We start from the raw sequence: 21,078 nt of genomic DNA, 5'->3' as shown, positions 1-21,078 counted from the left end.
ATAAACAGAAAATAAGGCTGGGCACAGTGGCTCACACCTGTAATCCTAACACTTTGGAAGGCCAAGCTGGGCAAATCACTTCAGCTCAGGAGTTTGAGACTAGCCTGGGCAACATGGTGAAACCTCATCTCTTCAAAAATTAGCCAAGCATAGTGGTGCACACTCGTGGCCCCAAACTAATTGGGAGGCTGAGGTGGGAGGATCATCTGAGTCTGGGAGGTCAAGGCTGCAGTGAGCTGTGGTCCTGCCACTGTACTCCAGCCTGGGTGACTGAGCAAGACCCGGTCTCCAAAAAAAAAAAAAAAAAACCCCAGAAAATAACCAGTGTTGGCCAGGCACAGTGGCTCAGGCCTATAATCCTAGCACTTTCAGAGGCTGAGGCAGGAAGATTGCTTCAGCTCAGGAATTTGAGACCAGTCTGGAAAACATGGTAAAACCTCATCTCTACCAAAAAAAAAAAAAAAAAATATATATATATATATATATAAAATTAGCTGGGCGTGGTGCTACATGTATGTAGTCCCAGCTACTTGGAGGCTGAAGTGTGAGGATCACCTGAGTCTGGGAGGTAAAGGTTGCAGTGAGCCAAGATCATGCCACTGTGCTCCAGTCTGGGTGACGAAGCAAGACCCTGTCTCAAAAAAAAAAAGCTTTAAAAAAAAAAGAAAATAACAGATACTGGCAAGGATGTGGAGTAACCGAAACTCTTGTGCACTGCTGGTGGGAATATAAAACAGTATAGCCACTATAGAAAATAGTATGGTAGTTACTCAAAAAAATAAAAACAGAATTACCATATGATCTACTTCTGGGTACAGTAGCACACTCCTGTAATCCCAGCACTTTGGGAGGCTAGGGCTGGCAGATCACTTGGGCTTGGGAATTGGAGACTAGCCTGGGTAACATGGCAAAACCCTGTTTCTATAAAAATTACAGAAAAAATTAGCCAGGCATGTTGGCACACCTGTAGTCCCAGCTACTCAGGAGGCTAAGGTGGGCAGATCGCTTGAGTTTGGGAGACAGAGGTTGCAGTGAGCTGAGATACACCGGTGGGTGAATAGATAAACAAAATGTGGTACACACATATAATGGAACGTTGTTCAGTCTTAAAAACGAGGAAAGTTCTGACAGATGCTACAACATGGATGAACTCTGAAGATATTATGCTAAGTGAAATAAGCCCGATGTAACAAATACTATATGACTCCATTTACATGAGGTACCTAGAATAGTCAAATTCATAGAGATGAAAAGTAGAATGATGTGTGTCCCAGGGACTAAGGTAACGGGGATGCAGGAGCTACTGCTGAATGGGTACACAATTTCAGCTTAGGAATATGAACATGTTCTAGAAATGAACGGGGGTGACAGTTGTGCAACAGTATGAACATACTTAATGCCACCGAATTGTACACTTCAGATGGCCAAAATGGTAACTTTATGTTATGTATATATTACCCCCTGTCCTCCACTCCCAGCACACACACACAGAAGTGTACTGTAGTGGAACATGTAGTGTACTGCTCAATTCCCCCTCAGGACCAAGACATTCATCTCCCAGGAGCTCAGTTCTTCTCTAAAAATTTCACTTGGCTCAAGGGGGCTTCCTCTCCCAAGTCTACACACCCTCCCTGGGGACAGCTTGCATCCTATGACTGGTCAATGTGGGGACACAAATTTGAGTCCTTTGCCACCAAAAGGCCCCCCTATCCTTAGTGCTCCCTATGGGGTTGACTAAGGCCTCTGTTACCATTGTATCTGTTCCTATTCTATCTCTGCCCAAATCTGCTCATAGCTATTATCAGAGAGCTTCTCCCATAACTGCCCTGAAGGCAAATCTCCATCTTAGAGTCTGTTTCCTATGGAATACAACCTAAGAGAATTAATGTGGAAAAATTTATCTTTTTAAAAGTAATTTAAAGGGCTGGGCATGGTGGCTCACACTTGTAATCCCAGCACTTTGGGAGGCTGAGGTAGGTGGATCACTTGAGGCCAGGAGTTGGAGACCAGCCTGGCTGACAGGGCAAAACGCTGTCTCTATTAAAAATACAAAAATTAGCTAGGCATTGCAGTGCACACTTGTAATCACAGCTACTCAAGAGGCTGAGGCATGAAAATCACTTGAACCAGGAGGCAGACGCTGCAGTGAGCCAAAATTGCACCACTGCACTCTAGCCTGGGCAACAGAGTGAGGCTGTCTCAAAAATAAATAAATAAAGTAATTTCAAGTTATAACTCCAACCTTTCCCCTCTCCTACTCGGTACCTGATTCTCAGTCGGTCATTTTCTGAGTAGAGGCGTAAAACATGTTCCCATTCTTGGAAGAGGCAGACCTGCATATCACTTAGAGCTTTCTGCAATTCATCAATCTCTTCCTCTTTCTCCTGTAAATCACATTCAAGTTTATGCTGCAAAAAACACAGTAAGATACTTGAAAGATACTGGGTTTCCATGGAGTATCTCTTACGGGACAGGGAGCAGTCTATTAATGTAGAAATATTCTAAAGTAAATAATTTCACCAATACAGAATTCAAATGACAGCAATAGGCATGTATATATAGACTGGAGTTTATTTATTTATTGAGACCAAGTCTTATTTGTTTATTTAGTCATATATATATACATACATATATACCAAGTCTCACTCTGTTGCCCAGGCTGAAGTGCAATGGCACGATCTCAGCTCACTGCAATCTCCACCTCCCAGGTGATTCTCATGCCTCAGCCTCCCGAGTAGCTGGAATTACAGGTGCATGACACCATGCCCAGCTAATTTTTGTATTATTAGTAGAGATGGGGTTTCGCCATGTTAGCCAAGGCTGGTCTCAAGCTCCTGCCTTCAAGTGATCCTCCCGCCTTGGCCTCCCAAAGTGCTGGGATTACAAGCATGAGCCACCATGCATGACCTTGACTGGTGTTTAAAAGCTACAGAATGAGTGTGAAGTTTGCACTTAACATCAAAGCTCTCACATCTTCCTTTTATGGACTATAGAATCCAAAATGCCATATGATTCACCTATTCTATCTATACTTTCTCTTTTATTTTTGAGACAGAGTCTTGCTCTGTCGCCCAGGCTGGAGTGGGGTAGGATGATCTCAGCTCACTGCAACCTCTGCTTCCCAGGTTGAAGTGATTCTTCTGCCTCAGCCTCCCAAGTAGCTGGGATTATAGGTGCGCACCACCATGTCCGGCTAATTTTTTATTTTCAGTTGAGATAAGGTTTTTCCATATTGGTCAGGCTGGCTTGAACTCCTGAGCTCAGGCAATCCACCCACCTTGGCCTCCCAAAGTGCCATGATTACAGCTGTGAGCCACACCTGGCCTATCCACACTTTTTTGGTAATGCTTCCTATAGCATAAGCATTATTATTACATGCAGGAAAACAAAGATGAAAAGATATGATTCCTGTCTACAGAGCTAAGGAAATTCACGGGAGAGAGGCAAATGATTAAAATAAGATAACTACCTAATGGAAGCACGCATGGTGGAACGGTGTGGGGAGAGTGTGGCCGGAATAACATTCTAAAATAACTAGCTAATGGAAGCACGCATGGTGGAACGGTGTGGGGAGACTGTGGCCGGAATAAAATTCTAAAATAACTAGCTAATGGTAGCACGCATGGTGGAACGGTGTGGGGAAAGTGTGGCAGGAATAAAATTCTAAAATCTGTTTGGGAAGTCAAAGTACTCCCACCAAAGAGCTGACACCTGACAGAGGAACAGAGGACTGGGGGAGGGATAAGCAGACGGTGGGTTCTCTAAGAAGAGAGAGCAGGAAATAAGAACCATGACAGAGCCTGATGTTGTTAGAAAGGACGAAAATCTCATCACATGCTATGACATGGACAAAACCTGAGGACGTTATGCTAAGTGAAGTCAGTCAGTCACAAAAAGAAAAACTACAGTATGATTTCACTCTATTCTAGATAAATCCTGCTCTATTTCTTTTTTCTGAGACAGAGTCTTGATCTGTTGCTGGAATGCAATGGTGTAATCTCAGCTCACTGTAACCTCCACCTCCTGGATGATTCTCCTGCCTTAGCCTCCTGAGTAGCTGGGACTACAGGTATGTGCCACCATGCTGAGCTAATTTTTGTATTTTTAATAGAGACAGGGTTTCACCATGTTGGCCAGGGTGGTCTCGAACTCCTGACCTCAGGTGATCCCCCTCAACCTCAGCCTCCCAAAGTGTTAGGATTACAGGTGTGAGCCACCGTGCCTGGCAAATACTGCTCTACTTCCAATCCATAGAAATAGCAAGTAAAATAGTGGTTACAGAAGGAGTGGAGAGAAATGAGGATCTGTTTAATGGGATGGAGTTTTGGTTTTTTAAGATGAAAAGGGTTCTGAAGATCAGCTGCACAACAATGTGAATATACTTAACACAGCAGGCATGGCAGATCACTTGAGGCCAGGAGTTCAAGACCAGCCTGGTCAATATGATGAAACCCCATCTCTACTGAAAAAAACAAAAATCAGCTGGGCGTGGTGGCACACCCTATAATCTCAGCTACTTGGGAGGCTGAGGCACAGGAATCACTAAAACCCAGGAGGCCGTGGTTGCAGTGAGCTGAGATTGTACCACTGCACAATCTAGCCTGGGTGAGAGAGCAAGACTCTGTCTCAAAAAAAAAAATGGGTATGTGTATGTATACATACACACACACACACACACACACACACACACACTTAACATTACTGAACTGAACACTTAAAATTAAGGTCATTAAAAATGATTTTATAAAGAAGGCTGGGCACAGTGACTCACTCCTGTAATCCCGACACTTTGGGAGGTTAAGGTAGGAAGATGGCTTGAGCCCAACGGTTCATAACTATCCTAGACTATAGAGTGAGATTCTGTCTCTGCAAAAAAATTAAAAATCTGGGCCAGGCGCAGCGGTTCACACCTGTAATCCCAGCACCTTGGGAGGCCAAGGTGGGTGGGTCATCTGAGGTCAGAATTTGGAGACCAGCCTGGCCAACATGGTGAAAGCCAGTCTCTACTAAAAATACAAAAATTAGCTCAGCGTGGTGGCGGGCACCTATAATCCCAGCTACTCAGGAGGCTGAGGCAGAATTGCCTGAACCCAGGAGGCAGAGGTTGCAGTGAGCTAAGATCACACCACTGCACTCCAGCTTGGGTGACAAGAGCAACACTTTGTCTCAAAATAAATAAATAAATAAGCAAGCCAGGTGTGGTGGCTCATGCCTGTGATCCCAGCACTTTGGGAGGCTGAGGTGGGCAGATCACAAGGTCACAAACTAAGACCATCCTGGCCACTAAGGTGAAACCCCATCTCTACTAAAACTACAAAAATTAGCTGGGCGTGGCAGCATGTGCCTGTAATCCCAGCTACTCAGGAGGCTAAGGCAAGAGAACTGCTTGAATCTGGGAGGCGGAGGTTGCAGTGAGCTGAGATTACCCCACTGAACTCTAGCCTGGTGACAGAGCTGGACTCTGTCTCTAAATAAATAAGTAAGTAAGTAAGTAAGTAAATAAATAAATAGCTGGCATGGCAGTACATGCTTGTAGTCCCAGCTACTTGGGAGGCTGAGGCAGGCGGATTGCTTGAGTCCAGGACTTTGAGGCTGCAGTGAGCTATGACCACACCACTGTACTCCTGCCTGGGCAACAGAGCAAGACCTTGACTCAAAAAACAAAAAATCCAGAAGTCCACAGATACAGACATAAGGTGATAAAAATGACAAGTAAATATTAACAAGCGATTTGGAGAAAGGTACAGCATACAGGACCACAGTGGAACTTACAAGGTTGGAAACACTTTTTTTGTAGAATCTATAAAAAAATTAGGCTAGGCATGGTGGCTCACCCCGAGTCACAGTAAATATATTAGAGATGCTGCATCACTGTTATCTGGCAACCAGCCCCCATCCTGAGGCTATTCAAGAGCCCAAATGGAATGAACTACAATGTAGTTCATTGTATACATACATAACATGATAAAAATGACAAGTAAATGTCCAAAAAAAAAGCCTAATAAATTTGGACAACTACAAATATTTCAGTGCTGCTAGAGTGAAAAGTGTGAGGCCAACTGGGGATGTAAGAGGGCAGAGCAGGTACTGGCAAGGAAGACACTGTCTCAGTTTAAATGCAACTCGAGAGTCTGCATGAGCATCTCAGCAAGAGTGATATAGGTGTGGGAATGGATTAAGTAGTATTTAGGAAGCAGAATCAATAAGACTTGCCAAATGATTTCAGTGTAATGGGCTTGGCAGAACCGGAGGCAATGATGCCACTTACCAAGACAAAGAATAAAGAAAAAGTTAAGGAATGAGGAATGAAGGGAGGTGAAATGGTGGCAGTACATGTGTGGGTGCGGAAGCTGGGGTAGAGAAAGGAAGCTCTGGAGAAAAGTGAGTCAGGGTTAGTGATTTAACAGTCACCATCACATATGTAGTAGTGTAATATACAAGATCATTTACAGTCGAATCTGGAAGAACTCTGACATTTAAGAGTAAGGAAGGAGAGTTGTTCATGGACACGAAGATGAGGTGATCAGAGAGGTTAGATAGAAATCGTGAAAGAAAAATGACACAGAAATCAAGAAAGGAAGAAAATTTTAGAAAAGGAGAGGTCAAAAGTGACAAACCCTGCAAAGGGCAAAAAAAAAAGAGATGAGTTTGGTAAAGAAGTACTTGGAGACCACAGAAGGCACAGTTTTAGTGGTGTGGCGAGGACAGAGATGAAACTGCAGTCGAGAAATTTCCCTTTCAGTGAATGGGAAAGTTACATGATTCTGGAAGTGCGACTGGGAAAAGAATGAGCCATTTATATAAAAAGAGTACCTAGAGAGAGAAGCACAATGAAGGAAGAGTTTTTAATTTTTCTTTTAAGTTGGAAAAAACTTGAATATGTTTATATACTGAGAAGAAAAAGCTAACGTCAAGCAAGAAGTTAAAAATACAACAGAAAGTGGAGAAAAATGATGGAGCAGGGTTTTGTTTTTTTTTTTGAGACAGAGTCTTGCTCTGTCGCCAGGCTGGAGCAACCTCTGCCTCCTGTGTTCAAGTGATCCTTCCACCTCAGCCTCCCGAGTAGCTGCGACTACAGGTGCATGCTGCCACACCCGGCTAATTTTTGTAGTTTCAGTAGAGACGGGGTTTCACCATGTTGGCCAAGATGGTCTCGATCTCTTGACCTCATGATCCACCTGCCTTGGCCTCCCACAGTGCAGGGATTAAAGGCGTGAGCCACCATGCCCAGCCTGGAGACATTCTTGATGGTCACAGCTGGGGGTGTTGTGCTACTGGTATCTAGTGGGTAGAGGCCAGGGAAGCTGTTAAACATCCTGTGATGCACAGGACAAGGTTTTTGCTATACAGGTGGAGCAAAAGAATAATTGAGCAAGGGGTCATTTACAGGCAGTGCAGTTACTACCAAAGTAAAGCAACATGGGGTTTAGGTTTGAAGGCCACGATGTCAGAGCTATAGGTAGCACTTAGAAAACTGAAAAGTTAGGAAGTTACGAAGGTAACAAAGAAGTTAAGGACTAGTCAGGTTAGAAGATGAAAGAACTACAAGTATAAGAAATGTGGAGATATCAGAATTTAAGATTTTATAAGAAGAGTAGTTTTGGGGGTTACAATCCAAGGAGGGCCTGAAGGGCAGGAAGGTGGGCTGGGGAATAAAATAGGAATATTTTTATAGAACATCTGCTTATGATACAAGCTGGTACTTCTATAGCATCTCTAATTAATGAAGACTTCATCAGAGATCTAAAAACGTGTGTGTTGTCTCTTTACCTGTACTTCACAAGTTTCTTTGTAGAGTTCCAGTTTCTTCAGTAAGTCCTCATTTTCTGCCTCACACTCAGCCATCTTCTTTTGATAATATTCCAGGAGGTCCTTAGAAGGACAGAGTTTGGCCAGGTGATCTTCTAGGGAAGGCAAGGGGGTTGACTCCAGTGAATCTGCCATTCCCCTCCTCTTGGTGGAATCACTGATGGCAACACCACGTTTGGAGACAACTGTTTGCCTATGTGAAATTAGAAAGGAAATATTTATCATACTCCGTGAAAGTTTATGAGTTATAACTTTCTAAATAAAAGGGTGTTCTGTATTCTTAAAGTGCTTATAATTAAGGTGCTCATAAATTTGAAAGTTTGGCCAGGCATAGTGGCTCATGCCTGTAATCTCAGCACGTTAGGAGGCCAAGATGGGAGAATCACTTGAGCCCAGAAGTTCAAGACCAGCCTGAGAAATACAGTGAAACCCTGTCTCTATTTAAAAAAAAAAAAAAAGTTGAAAGTTTGATATTACAGGATAGTAAATAATTTTATTAATTATCTTCCAAGTACTACTGGTTTAAAGCTAAATTCAAAATACATGTTAGAACCAGGAATGGTGGCACAGCTGAGTAGCTGAGCAGTCCCAACTACTCAGAGGGCTGAGGTGGGAGAACTGCTTGAGCCCAGGACTTCCAGTCCACCCTGGGCAACACAGCAAGACCCTGTCTCTAAAAAAGTAAAAGTAAAATACATTAGAAACTAAAGAAATAATTTTAAAAAATAGAATATAGGCTGGGTGTGGTGGCTCACGCCTATAATCTTCACACTATGGGAGGCCGAGGTGGACGGATCCTGACGTCAAGAGTTCGAGACCAGCCTGGTCAACATGGTGAAACCCTGTCTCTACTAAAAATACAAAAACTAGCCGAGCATGGTGGCATGTGCCTGTAATTCCTGTTGGAGGCTGGGGCAGGAAAATTGCTTGAACCCCGGAGCAGAGATTGCAGTGAGCCAAGATCACACCACGGCACTTCAGCCTGGCGACAGAACAAGACTCTGTCACACACACAAAAAAGAATATAAACTAAGTGAGACCATGTAGTAACAATTAGAAAATGCAGTACTATAAGACACATTGCAGGCCAGGCACAGTGGCTCATGCCTGTAATCCCACCACTTTGGGAAGTCAAGGCAGGCAGATTGCTTGAGGTCAGGAGTTCAAGACCAGCCTGGCCAAAACAGTGAAACCCAGTCTCTACTAAAAATACAAAAATTAGCTGGGTGTGGTGGCACATGCCTGTAATTCCAGCTACTTGGGAGGCTGAGGCAGGAGAATTGCTTGAACATGGGAGGTGGAGATTGCAGTGGGCTGAGACTGCACTACTGCCCTCCAGCCTGGGCAAAATAGGGAGACCCTGTCTCAAAAAGAAAAAAAAGAAACAAACATACTGCAATGGGAACAATCACATCAGATGCTAATCTCTAACATCTGAGACATTTGAATTGCACAGACTAGAACTAGATGTTATAAGTGGCAAAAGACTCTGATCAAAGGCTGGGTATGGCCGGACATGATGGCTCATGCCTATAATCCTAGCACTTTGGGAGGTGGAGGCAGGTGGATCACCTGAGGTCAGGAGCTCAAAACTAGCCTGGCCAGCATGGTGAAACCCCATCTCTACCAAAAATACAAATTAGCAGGGCTTAGTGGTGCATGCCTATAATCCCAGCTACTCGGGAGGCTGAGGCAGGAGAATCATGTGAACCTGGGAGATGGAGGTTGCAGTGAGCCAAGATTGCGCCATTACAGTCCAGCCTGGATAACAAGAGTGAAACTTCATCTCAAACAAACAAACAAAAAAAGGCCATGCATGGTGGCTCACACTTGTAATGCCAGCATTTTGGGAGGCCAAAATGGGCAGATCATGAGGTCAGGAGTTTAAGACCAGCCTGACTAACATGGCGAAACCCCGTCTCTACTAAAAATACAAAAATTAGCCGGGCGTGATAGCACACGCCTGTATTCACAGCTATTCAGGAGGCTGAGGCAGGAGAATAGCCTGAACCTGGGAATTGGAGGTTGCAGTGAGCTGACAGCATGCCACTGCACTCCAGCCTGGGCAACAAGAGCAAAACTACGTCTCAAAAAAAAAAAGGGTGGACATGAAATTTTTGTTTGTTTGCTTCTAGCAAACAAGACTTGAGCTAAAACAATGGAAGTGAGAAAACAAATAGTACAGAAGAAGAGTAACCCTTATGTGAAAATAAATCCAGCTTGGTTGTCTACAATTTACAACATAACAAAACAGACAACAAAGTGAAGAAACTATACCAGAAGCTCTGAGTTGTAGTTAATATATGTGCTTGCTTCTAATAAATAAGCATGAAGATATTAAAATTTGTCAACTTGTATGAAGAAAACCTTAGATATTTTCCCAATCATTAAAAACTTGTGAGAGAAATACTATTTTATTTAACTTTTTTTTTTTTGAGATGGAGTCTTGCTCTGTTGCCCAGGCTGGAGTGGCAATGGTGTGATCTCAGCTCTGCAACCTCTGCCTCCCGAGTTTAAGCAATTCTCCTGCCTCAGTCTTCCGAATGGCTGGGATTACAGGCGCACGCCACCATGCCTGGTTAATTTTTGTTATTTTTTTGGTAGAGGTGGGGTTTCACCATGTTGGCTAATCTCAAACACCTGACCCTGTGATCTGCCCGCCTCAGCCTCTCAAAGTGCTAGGATTACAGGCATGAGCCACAGTGCTCACCTACTTAACAGTTCATATTTTCTTTCTTTTCTTTTCTTTCCTTTTTTTTTTTTGAGATGAAGTCTTGCTCTGTCACCCAGGCTGAGTGCAGTAGCATGAAAGTTGCTCACTGCAACTTTCACCTCCTGGGTTTAAGTGATTCTCCTGCCTCAGCCTCCCAAGTAGCTTGGATTACAGGTTCCTGCCACCATGCCTGGCTAATTTTTATATTTTTAGTAGACGTAGGGTTTCACCACGTTGGCCAGGCTGGTCTTGAACTCTTTTTTTTTTTTTTTTTGAGACGGAGTTTCGCTCTTGTTACCCAGGCTGGAGTGCAATGGCACGATCTCGGCTCACCACAACCTCTGCCTCCTGGGTTCAGGCAATTCTCCTGCCTCGGCCTCCTGAGTAGCTGGGATTACAGGTACGCGCCACCGTGCCCAGCTAATTTTTTGGATTTTTAGTAGAGACGGGGTTTCACCATGTTGACCAGGATGGTCTCGATCTCTTGACCTCGTGATCCACCCCCCTCGGGCTCCAAAAGTGCTAGGATTACAGGCTTGAGCCACCGTGCCCGGCCTTGAACTCTTGACCTCAAGTGATCCACCCATCTTGGCCTCCCAAAGTACAGGGATTATAGGTGTGAGCCACCACGCCCAGCCGACATTTCATATTTTCTAAAAGGGGTTGTCTCAGGCTGGGAGCCGTGGATTATGCCTGTAATCCCAACACTTTAGGAAGCCGAGGCGGGAGGATTGCTTGAGCCAGGAGGTCACGGCTGCAATGAGCTATGATTGCACCACTGCACTCCAACCTGGGCAACAGAGTGAGACTCTGTCTCAAAAAATAAAAAAATAAATAAAAATTAAAAACTTTAGGAAGTACATTTCCAATACCTTTCCAGTTCCTATTATAAGACTAAGACCACACAAGTCTTGATTTCTTATTTTAACAAGTTGAAAATAAGAAGCAAATGTCTTGGCCGGGCACGGTGGCTCAAGCCTGTAATCCCAGCACTTTGGGAGGCCGAGGCGGGTGGATCACGAGGTCAACAGATCGAGACCATCCTGGTCAGCATGGTGAAACCCCGTCTCTACTAAAAATTACAAAAAAAATTGGCTGGGCACAGTGGCGCGTGCCTGTAATCCCAGCTACTCAGGAGGCTGAGGCAGGAGAATTGCCTGAACCCAGGGGGCGGAGGTTGTGGTGAGCCGAGATCGCGCCATTGCACTCCAGCCTGGGTAACAAGAGCGAAACTCTGTCTCAAAAAAAAAAAAAAAAGAAGCAAATGTCTTACTTTCTGCAGACAGGGGTGTGTATTGGGGTAAAGTTCATGCTGTCTTTTTCACACCTATCAAATACACAAAAAATTCATAATGAGGGGCCAAGAACAGAAAAATAAAAACAGTACAGGACGTATAGACTAGTTCCCTCTTCAACATCATCATATTTTCCTCTTGGAAAGAACTTAATGTTTTAAAATGTAGTTTTCTTTAAAGTATCTCCAAATCCTGAAATTCATGCCTTTTGAATTTTCAAAAGGTACTCCTCATAATTATTTTCAAATAAAAACCAGAATGGTATTAAATATTTAAATGGATAAGCAAACAAAGGAAAAAAGGTCTCCCTGTTATCTGCAACAATGAAAAACAAATCTACAATCTTTTCCTCGAAGTTACAGGATAGGAGAAGGAGATGCAGAGAAGTCTCTAATAAGCAATAAACAGTACATACAGTCAGGTGCAGTGGTCCACACCTATAGTCCCTGCTACTCAGGAGGCTGAGGGAAGATCATTTGAGCCCAGGGGTTCGAGGCCAGCCTCAGCAACATATTGACTTCCCCTGCTCCACTCCCCTCTCCAAAGAAGGAAGTAGTAAATGGAAATTAAGGTAGAGAGAGTACCCACTATATCGAATTTAAAACTAATACAAAGCCATTGATGCTATCTTTATTTCACATGCTTTCTCTAGCATCTTGAGCAAAAGAAAAAAAATTACTTATAAAATTTAAATGTCTCTTCACAATCTCCATCTCAATTCATAATGCAAGATCTTGAGCTCCCGTACTTGCAACAACCTTATTATAGAAATTTTCCTGGGGAGGGATAACGTGGGGAGAAATGCCAGCTATAGTATGCACCTGAAGTAAAATAAATAAATAAATAAATTTATAAATAAAATATCAGGAATATAAACCTCACGGCTGGAAAGGGAATATCATACCATGTTACATGATTGACGGCGGGGGGGGCGTGGGGGGAGGAAGAGAGGCTGATTTTTTATTGCTTCGGTGAAAGCTTTCTTATCAAGCATGCTCTGTCAATCCCTTCTGACTCTGAGCAAGTCAGATGATGTTCTGCTATGTTCTTCTACCTGGTATAATCTGCTTAAAATCTTCAATCCTTTGGGAAAGAATTTTGTGAAAAAGTAGCAAGAGATCATCGCCACTGTTACTTCCACATACCATTTTCCTGCTCAGAACCCCACAGTGCCTCTCTCCCTGATTCCTTTAAAGTTTTCTTTGTTTGGCTTCCAGGGGACCTCTTCCTGGTTGTCCGCTTTCCTTACTGGTCATTACTCATTGCGTTGGTGATCTCCTGAAGTCTCACAGCTTTAAATAGCATATACACATTAATGGTTTTCAAACTGATGCCTTAGTCCTTACTCTGCCCTCTGCTCTAGACTCACACACCTAACTACCTACTCAATCTCTCCACGTGGATGTCTAGCAGGTTTCCCAAGCTTGCCAAGTGTAAAACTGAGCTCCTGATACCTACCTCCCACCACCAAAACTTGCTCTTCTCTTAGAATTCTACATTCCAGTAAATGCTAATTCTATGCTGCCAGTTGTTTATGACAAACAAACAAATGTGGTTGGAGAAATTTTACTCCTCCTCTTTGTCTTACATGCCACACACACCCATTAGCAAATCCTACTAGCCAGCACATCAAAACATCTAGAATCTGACAACTACTTAACACCTATGCCCTCATTGCCCTGGTTCAGCCGTTTTTTGCTTTTTTTTTTTTTTTTTTTTAAATATACAGGGTCTTTCTCTGTCACCCACGTTGGAGTCCAATGGTGCAATCTTGGTTCACTGCCACCTTTACCCCGCTAGGGTTCAAGTAATTCTCCTGCTTCAGCCTCCCTCTGGAGTAGCTGGGATTACAGGCACAGGCCACCAAGCCCCAGTAACTTTTGTACTTTTAGTAGAGATGGGGTTTCACCATGTTGATTAGGCTGGTCTTGAACTCCTGACCTCAGGTAATTCACCCACCTCAGTCTCCCAAAGTGCTGGGATTACAGGCGTGAGTCACCACACTTTGCCCCCGTTCCACTTTCAACCTCATCCCTTACAGTATATTCTCAACACATTAATATATATCAAAACACAAAACTCCCCTGCCCAAAAGCCTCCAATGACTTTCATCTTACTCAGAAAGTCAAGGTCTTTAAAATTGGCTACAGGGTCATATATGACCTGGCCAACCCCATGACTTCTGCGACCTCACCTACTACTCTTCTCATTCACTGCTGCACAAACACTGGCCTCTCTGCTGTTCTTCAAACACAGGCACACTTCTACTTCAGAGTCCCTATACCCATGTAGTTCTCTTTGCTATGATGGTCTTTCCTCATTTATCTACGTGGCTTACTCCCTCCTCCTCCTTCAGAGCTAAAATGTCACTTTCTTGATGAAGTCTTTCCTGACCACTCCACCACCCTCATCCATCTTCTCTGCTTTACTTTTCTCCATGACACGTACAACCTTGGCTGGGTGGTGGCTCACTCCCGTAATCGCAGAACTTTGGGAGGCCAAGGCAGATAGACTGCTTGAGTCCAGGAGTTTCAGAACAGTCCGGGCAACATGGCCAAACCCTGTCTCTACAGAAAATTAGCCAGATGTGGGATGTGCCTGTAGTCCCAGTTAAACGGGAGGCTGTGGTAGGAGGATCGCCTGCACTGGGAGGCCAAGGCTGCAGTGAGCCATGAGCATGCCATTGCAGTCCAGCTTGGGTGACAGAGAGAAGAAAAAAAGCCAAACACTTAGAACCATCTATCTAATATTGAATGTCTGTCTCTCCACACTGTAATATGCAAACTCACTAAGGGCAGGGGTTTTTATCTATTATGTTTACTGCTGTATCCCTAGTAACTTAAATAGTGCCTGGCTCATAATAAGTACTTAATAAATATTTACTGGACACGCACACACACTAATTCTCAATATGAATCTGAAACACTATTAAACAGCCTTTTCTTCTGCTGGCCAGTCTACTCAATCCAGCTAAAAAATCTGTTTCTGGTTCTCTCATCCCACTTGCTTTCTTCTACAGCCAACCCTTCAAATATGCCATCTTTATTCTTTTAATTCTCTCCTTTAAAATGATTGCTCTCCTCCTCCAAACCCACCTCCTTCCAAAATACTTCTCCAGATTGGGCCAATTTGCCTCTTGTCAAAATACCCTAGAAAAGAAAAATTATTGGATTGGCATGGTAGGATTATGGGTAACATTTTTTAAAAATAGCTTTATGGAAATTTAATTTGTATATACCATTAAATTCATTCAAAGTATACAATTCAATGATTTTTAGCATATTCACAGATACGTGCACCTATCACCAGAGTCCATTTCAGAAGTTTCAACACTTCAAGAAAAAACCCTGTGTCCTTCAGCTATCACCCCAGTCTCCCAGTCCTAAGCAACCACTGATCTACTGTCTCTACAGATGTCCCTATTCTGGACTTGCCTATAAATGGAATCATTTAGTATGTGGTCTTTTGTGACTGGCTTCTTTCACTTAGCATAATGTTTTCAAGGTTCAACTATGTTGCACCATGTATCAGTACTTATCTCTTTTTGCAGATGAATTGTATCCATTGTATGGATATGGATGACAACTTAAAGCTAAATTTCACAGTTCCAAAACCATTTAAAAGTAATTTGAGGCCAGATGCGGTGGCTCACGCCTGTAATCTTGGCACTTTGGGAGGCCGAGGTGGGCAGATTGCCTGAGTTGAGGAGTTCGAGACCAGCCTGGGCAACACAGTGAAACCCTGACTCTACTAAAATACAAAAAAATTAGCCAGGCGTGGTGGTGTGCACCTGTAGTCCCAGCTACTCAGGAGGCAGAGGCAGGAGAACTGCAAGAACCCAGGAAGCGGAGGTTGCAGTGAGCCAAGATCGCACCACTGCACTCTGGCCTGGGCGACAGCGAGACTCTGTCTCAAAAAAAAAGAAAGAGTAATTTGAAACTTTAAAAGAGTCTTCTAACAACCTGCAGCCCTCTTCTACTTCACAGTGACTGTCCTCACTATTGCACACGTCCACAAATAACGCTGTCTACACTCACCTCTCTGGCTGCAAGACGGGGCCTTGCTATGTTGCCTAGGCTGGCCTTCAACTCCTGGACTCAAACAATCCTCCTGCCTCGGCCTTCCAAAGTGCTGAGATTACAGGCAGGAGCCACTGAGCCAGGCCTCGGGCTTCTACTATGACATCTAACCGAACTCTTACTGGTCAGCAGACATCCAAATTAATAAATTCATTGCTCTTTTCTGTTTCTATCCTGCTTCATCCAACAGTTACTCCTTCACTTGTATGCTTAATTCAATAGTGCCAACTACCCTTTATTAATTTATTAATTAGTTTATTTATTTATTGAGATGGAGTCTTACTCTGTCACCCAGACCAGAGTTCGGTGGCATGATCTTGGCTCACTGCCACCTCCACCTCCCAGGTTCAAGTGATTCTCCTGACTCAGCTGGGATTACAGGTGCCTGCCACCACAGCTGGCTAATTTTTTGTACTTTTAGTAAAGACAGGGTTTCGGTATGTTGGCCAGGCGGGTCTGGAACTCCTGACATCAGATGGTCTAACATGCCTCTGCCTCCCAAAGTGTTGGGATTACAGGCGCAAGTCACTGTGCCTGGTAGCGCCAACTACCCTTTAAAAATATATTGCTTTGGCTGGGCATGGTGGCTCACGTTTGTAATCCCAGCACTTTGGGAGGCCAAGGCCAGCAGACTGCTTTAGCCCACGAGTTAAGCCTGGGCAACATGGCAAGAACCCATCTCTACAAAAAATTAAAAAATTAGCAGGGCACTGTGGCACGTCTGTAGCCCCAGCTGCTTGGTGTTAGGATCACTTCAGCTTGGGGGGTTCAAGGCTGCAGTGAGCAGTAATTGTGCCACTGCAGTCTAGCCTGGACAATAGAGCAAGTTCCTGTCTCAAAAAAAATTAAAATAAGCTGGGTACGGTGGCTTATGCCTGTAATCTCAGCACTTTGGGAGGCCAATGTGAGTGGATCACTAGGGGTCAGGAGTTCAAGAGCAGCCTGGGCAACATGGTGAAACCCTGTCTCTACAAAAATTACAGAATTAGCTAGGTGTGGCATGTGCCTGTAGCCCCAGCTATTCAGGAGTCTGAGGCAGGAGGACTGCTTGAACTTGGGAGGCAGAGGCTGCACTGGGCTGAGATTGCCCCACTGGTCTCCAGCCTGGGCAACAGAGTGAGACTTTTCTGAAAATAATAATAATAATAAATATTGCTTTGTCGTTGAGACAGTGGGCTCTGAAATCAGACTAGGGATTGAGTCAGAGCCCCGCCTCTTATTAGTGGTGTACCTCCGGCAAGTTATACTCTCTAAATTTCAGTTACTTCTGTGCCATAAGTTGGTGTCAGTATTAAATGACCTAATGAGTACAGAGCCAAGTGACAGTGTTTGACACATAAATAAGCACTCAATAAAGGCAGACTATTATTATTATTGACAATTTTACTCTCTTGGTTCAAAAGGTTCTGTCTTCAACTTTACCATTTCCTCTAAGCATTTATTTGGGAACATCATTATTTCTCCTGTTTTTATGACTAACTCTATCACTTTTTTTTTTTTTTGAGACAGAGTCTCACTCTGTCGCCCAGGCTGGAGTGCAATGGCATGACCTGGGCTCACTGCAACCTCCCCCTCCAGGGTTCAAGCAATTTCTGCCTCCGTCTCCCAAGTAGCTGGGACTACAAGCACATGTTACTATGCCCAGCTAATTTTGTATTTTTTTTTTAGTAGAGACGGGGTTTCACCATGTTGGCCAAACTGATCTCGAACTCCTGACCTCATAATCTGCCAACCTCAGCCTCCCAAAGTGCTGGGATTACAGGCATGAGCCACCTTGCCAGCCTATTAATTCTATCATCTAAAGCACTAGAGCAAGCAACAATTACATGTTGAATAAATAAATGACATCTTTTTCAAGCTCTTAATTTGAATTAACAAAAACATACCGGACATTTTCACCTATAGTCTCACTAGCACTTGAAATATTTAGCTTAAAAAGGAAATCACTCAGACTTTTTTTTTAGCACCTCAAAGCTAACATTTCCTAAACCTAACACATCATCTTTTTCATCCAAATGTGCCCCTTCTACTTTCCTATTTTAGTTACTAATTCAGCGTTTCCAAGCAACCTGGAGTTGGCAACTTAAATTCGTCATTTGATTACTCATTCTCCTGAACCTCCTGTCATCTTACCTATTTTATCTGCACAAAGACCATGTTAATTCAGAATCGCAATACTTCCTACCCACACCACTACAACAGCTTAACTAATGGTTCAACCTACTCCTTGCCTCTCCTGGACCATTTTCTTTAATAAAATTCATCAGTAGCACCTCATAGCCTAAAGCATTAAATCAAACTTGTTAGCCTAAAATTCGTGACCCTTTCTACATAAGGGTCAAACCTATCTTTCTGTTTCCAGATAACTTCCCCGCCTCTATACCTTTGTTTATGAGCTTCCCTCTAGCTGGAACAAAGCTCCCTCAACAGCCCTCATAATTTCCGCTAACAAAATTTAGTCTGTACACGAAAACTCATCTTAAATACCACCTCTTTTATCTCTTTCCTGAGTCTCTCCACTCAAAACGATTTAGCAAAAATGATCTACCTGCAAAAGAACTGCCTTTGAAATTCTCTACAATTAAACATATTAGAGTTCTTTATTGCTATCGTTTCTCCCAGGATGGCGTGCGTTCCCTGCAGATAGAAACCGTGTTACGCTTCATTTCCTCTCTCAAAACAAAACCCTTGTTTATAGGTAAATTAACGGGTTTCAGCTAGCTTCTATGCACCTATCTCTGATATCCTTGCTTAGGTACACTCTTACAGCTTTCTATTAACAATTAACATTTGTGTAGCACTTTGAATTTTTTTCTTTTCGCCATGTGACAACCCGTGGATTTATTTGATTTATTCCCACAACTGTTAAGTATTTTTATTATCCCTTATTTTACAATAGGAAATTGAAGCTTGGACCAGCGTGGGGTGAACGTATACAGGAACCCACCTTCAGGACGTCCGAATCTTGTACTCCTTTTTCCAATTCATTCCATTCTCGACTCTCTCACTGCTCCAGGTCCCAACCCTCCAGCACAGGCGAGGTCTCTCCCTTTGCAGATTCGAACTTTCCTCTCCCGGTCCGCAGCCCCTCCACAGACCCCAGATTCCAGGGCCACGTCCGTCTCCTCCGTACTGCTTCCGCAGTTATTTCTCCCTCACCAGATTTTCTTCCCAAGCCCTCTTCCCTAACCCCTTCACCCCAAACCCGAAACTCTATACTCAGGACACACTCAAGTCTCCGAGTCAGGGAACTCAACTGAAAAATAAAAGTCAAACCAAGGAGCGTCGCGGCGCCACTGAACGTCCCTGAGTCTGTCCAATCGCGCAGCAGCTTACACGGCCCTTTAGACTACGCACCAATGGGAAGGGCCTTCACACAGAGGCCAACCCCCCCCATCTCGCCCCTCCTCGCGGCGTTCCTCGCCGTGCAGTGGTCGCTGGGAAATGTAGTTTTCCTTCTGCTTGCTCCTCCCCGCGTGGCGATGCAGCAGGGCTGCAACTCGCTCCTTCAGGTATGGGTAGTGTGATGCTTGGGGTCAGAAGGCACCACTTCTGGTCACCCCCACTTAAGATTGCTCAACTGCTTTGAGCTCAGGTGTCCATGGTGCATATATGTTGTAATTTACAAGCTTGTCAAGAAGATAAAGATTCAAAGAAAAGTTTCTTCTTCCATGACCTGGTGGTCTAGAGCCAGGATAGGATCTGAGGTTCAGTTTCTACGGTCAAGGGATTATATATTTAAATTCTACTGTTTGCTCCATAGCAGACACTGCTTCCTTTTCCGGAGAAATGTACGACAATGGGCTTTAATCATCAAAGCAAGTTCAAAATTCATTATGGTCTCATCTTTCCAGAAAGCAAGGTGTAAAGGTCGGGGAAGAGGCACTTTCGTCTCAGAATTGCAGCTACTGGCATGGAAAAGGCCCTGTATTAGTTTGAGTCCTAAGGATGTCTAAATGAACCGTGCATCTGCTACAGCCTCGCTTTCCTTTATTGCGCTTCACAGATAACTGTTTTTACAAATGGAAGGTTTGTGGCCATTGCATAGAACCAAAGCTGTCTGCGCCATTTTTCCTACAGCACAGGCTTACTATGTGTCTCTGTGCCACATTTGGGTAATTTTCACACTGTTTCAAACTTTTTCATAATTATTGTATATGTTATGCTGATCTGTTATCTTTTTATTACTATTGTAATTGTTTAGGAGCACCATGAACCATGCCCATATAAGATGGCAAACTTAATTCATAAATGTTGTGGATGTTTTGACTGCTCCACAGACCGGCAGTCTTCCTGCTTTTCTCCTTCTCTTCCTGTGTCCTTATTCCTGTGATACAACAATATTGAAATTAGACCAATTAGCACCTCTACAGTGGGCTTCAAGGGGAAGGAAGAGTCACACATCTCTTACTTTAAATAAAAAGCTGAAAATGATTAAGCTCAGTGAAGAAGACATGTTGAAAGCTGAGACAGGATAAAAGCCAGTCTTCTTGCACCAAACAGCTAAGTTGTGAATGCAAAGGAAAAGTTTTTGAAGGAAATTAAAAGTGCTACTCCATTATACACACAAATGATAAGAAAGTGAAACAGACACTGCTGATACAGAGAAAGTTTGAGTAATCTGGATAGAAGGACAAACCAGCCACATTCCCTCAAGTCAAAGCCTAATGTGGAGCCCTGACTCTTCAATAAAATGAAGGCTGAGACAGGTGAGGCAGCTGCAGAAAAGAAGGTGGAAGCTAGCGAGGTTTAAGGTAAGGAGCTATTTCCATAACTTAAAAGTGAAAGCTGAAGCAGCAAGTGCTGTTGTAGATGCTGCAGCACGTTATTCAGAAGACCTAACTAAGGTAATTGATTAAGGTGGCTACGCTGAACAACAGACTTTCAATGTATATGAAACAGCCTTTTATTGGAAGAAGATGCTAATACTTTCATAGCTAGAGAGAAGTCAACGCCTGGCTTCACAGCTTCTAAGAACAAACTGACTCTCATCTTAGGGGCTAATGCAGCTGGTGACTCTGAGTTGAAGCCAGTGCTCATTTACCTCCCTAAAATCCTAGAGCCCTTAAGAATTATGCTAAAGTCTGCCTGTGCTCTATAAATGGAACAACAAAACCTTGATGACAGCATATATGTTTGTGGCATGGTTAACTGAATAGTTTAAGTCCACTGTTTTATTTTA

The 21,078-nt window shown here is 43.6% G+C and overlaps 1 protein-coding gene across 2 annotated transcripts in view; it reads right to left on the bottom strand.

Annotated features, from left to right (window-relative positions):
• The window catches only part of LOC103791085 (coiled-coil domain-containing protein 77), a 39,722-nt gene extending 20,568 nt beyond the window's left edge, over positions 1–19,154 (bottom strand). The window contains exons 1-3 of one of the 2 annotated variants that reach the window (XM_078353692.1): positions 18,844–18,982; positions 14,913–14,966; positions 7,771–8,002 (exon numbers count right to left, since the gene is read on the bottom strand). In XM_078353692.1, coding sequence (XP_078209818.1) covers positions 7,771–7,944 — 174 coding nt within the window. In that variant the 5' untranslated portion in view covers positions 7,945–8,002; positions 14,913–14,966; positions 18,844–18,982. Of the gene's footprint in view, positions 1–7,770; positions 8,003–14,912; positions 14,967–18,843 lie in introns of both variants that reach the window. The other variant, XM_078353691.1, reaches the window with a different exon arrangement.
• Between the last annotated feature and the right edge of the window lie 1,924 nt (positions 19,155–21,078).

Source organism: Callithrix jacchus, chromosome 17, assembly GCF_049354715.1.
Source record: "Callithrix jacchus isolate 240 chromosome 17, calJac240_pri, whole genome shotgun sequence".
NCBI classification, from domain to species: Eukaryota; Metazoa; Chordata; class Mammalia; order Primates; family Cebidae; genus Callithrix; species Callithrix jacchus.
This window is presented reverse-complemented; position numbering and strand designations above follow the sequence as displayed.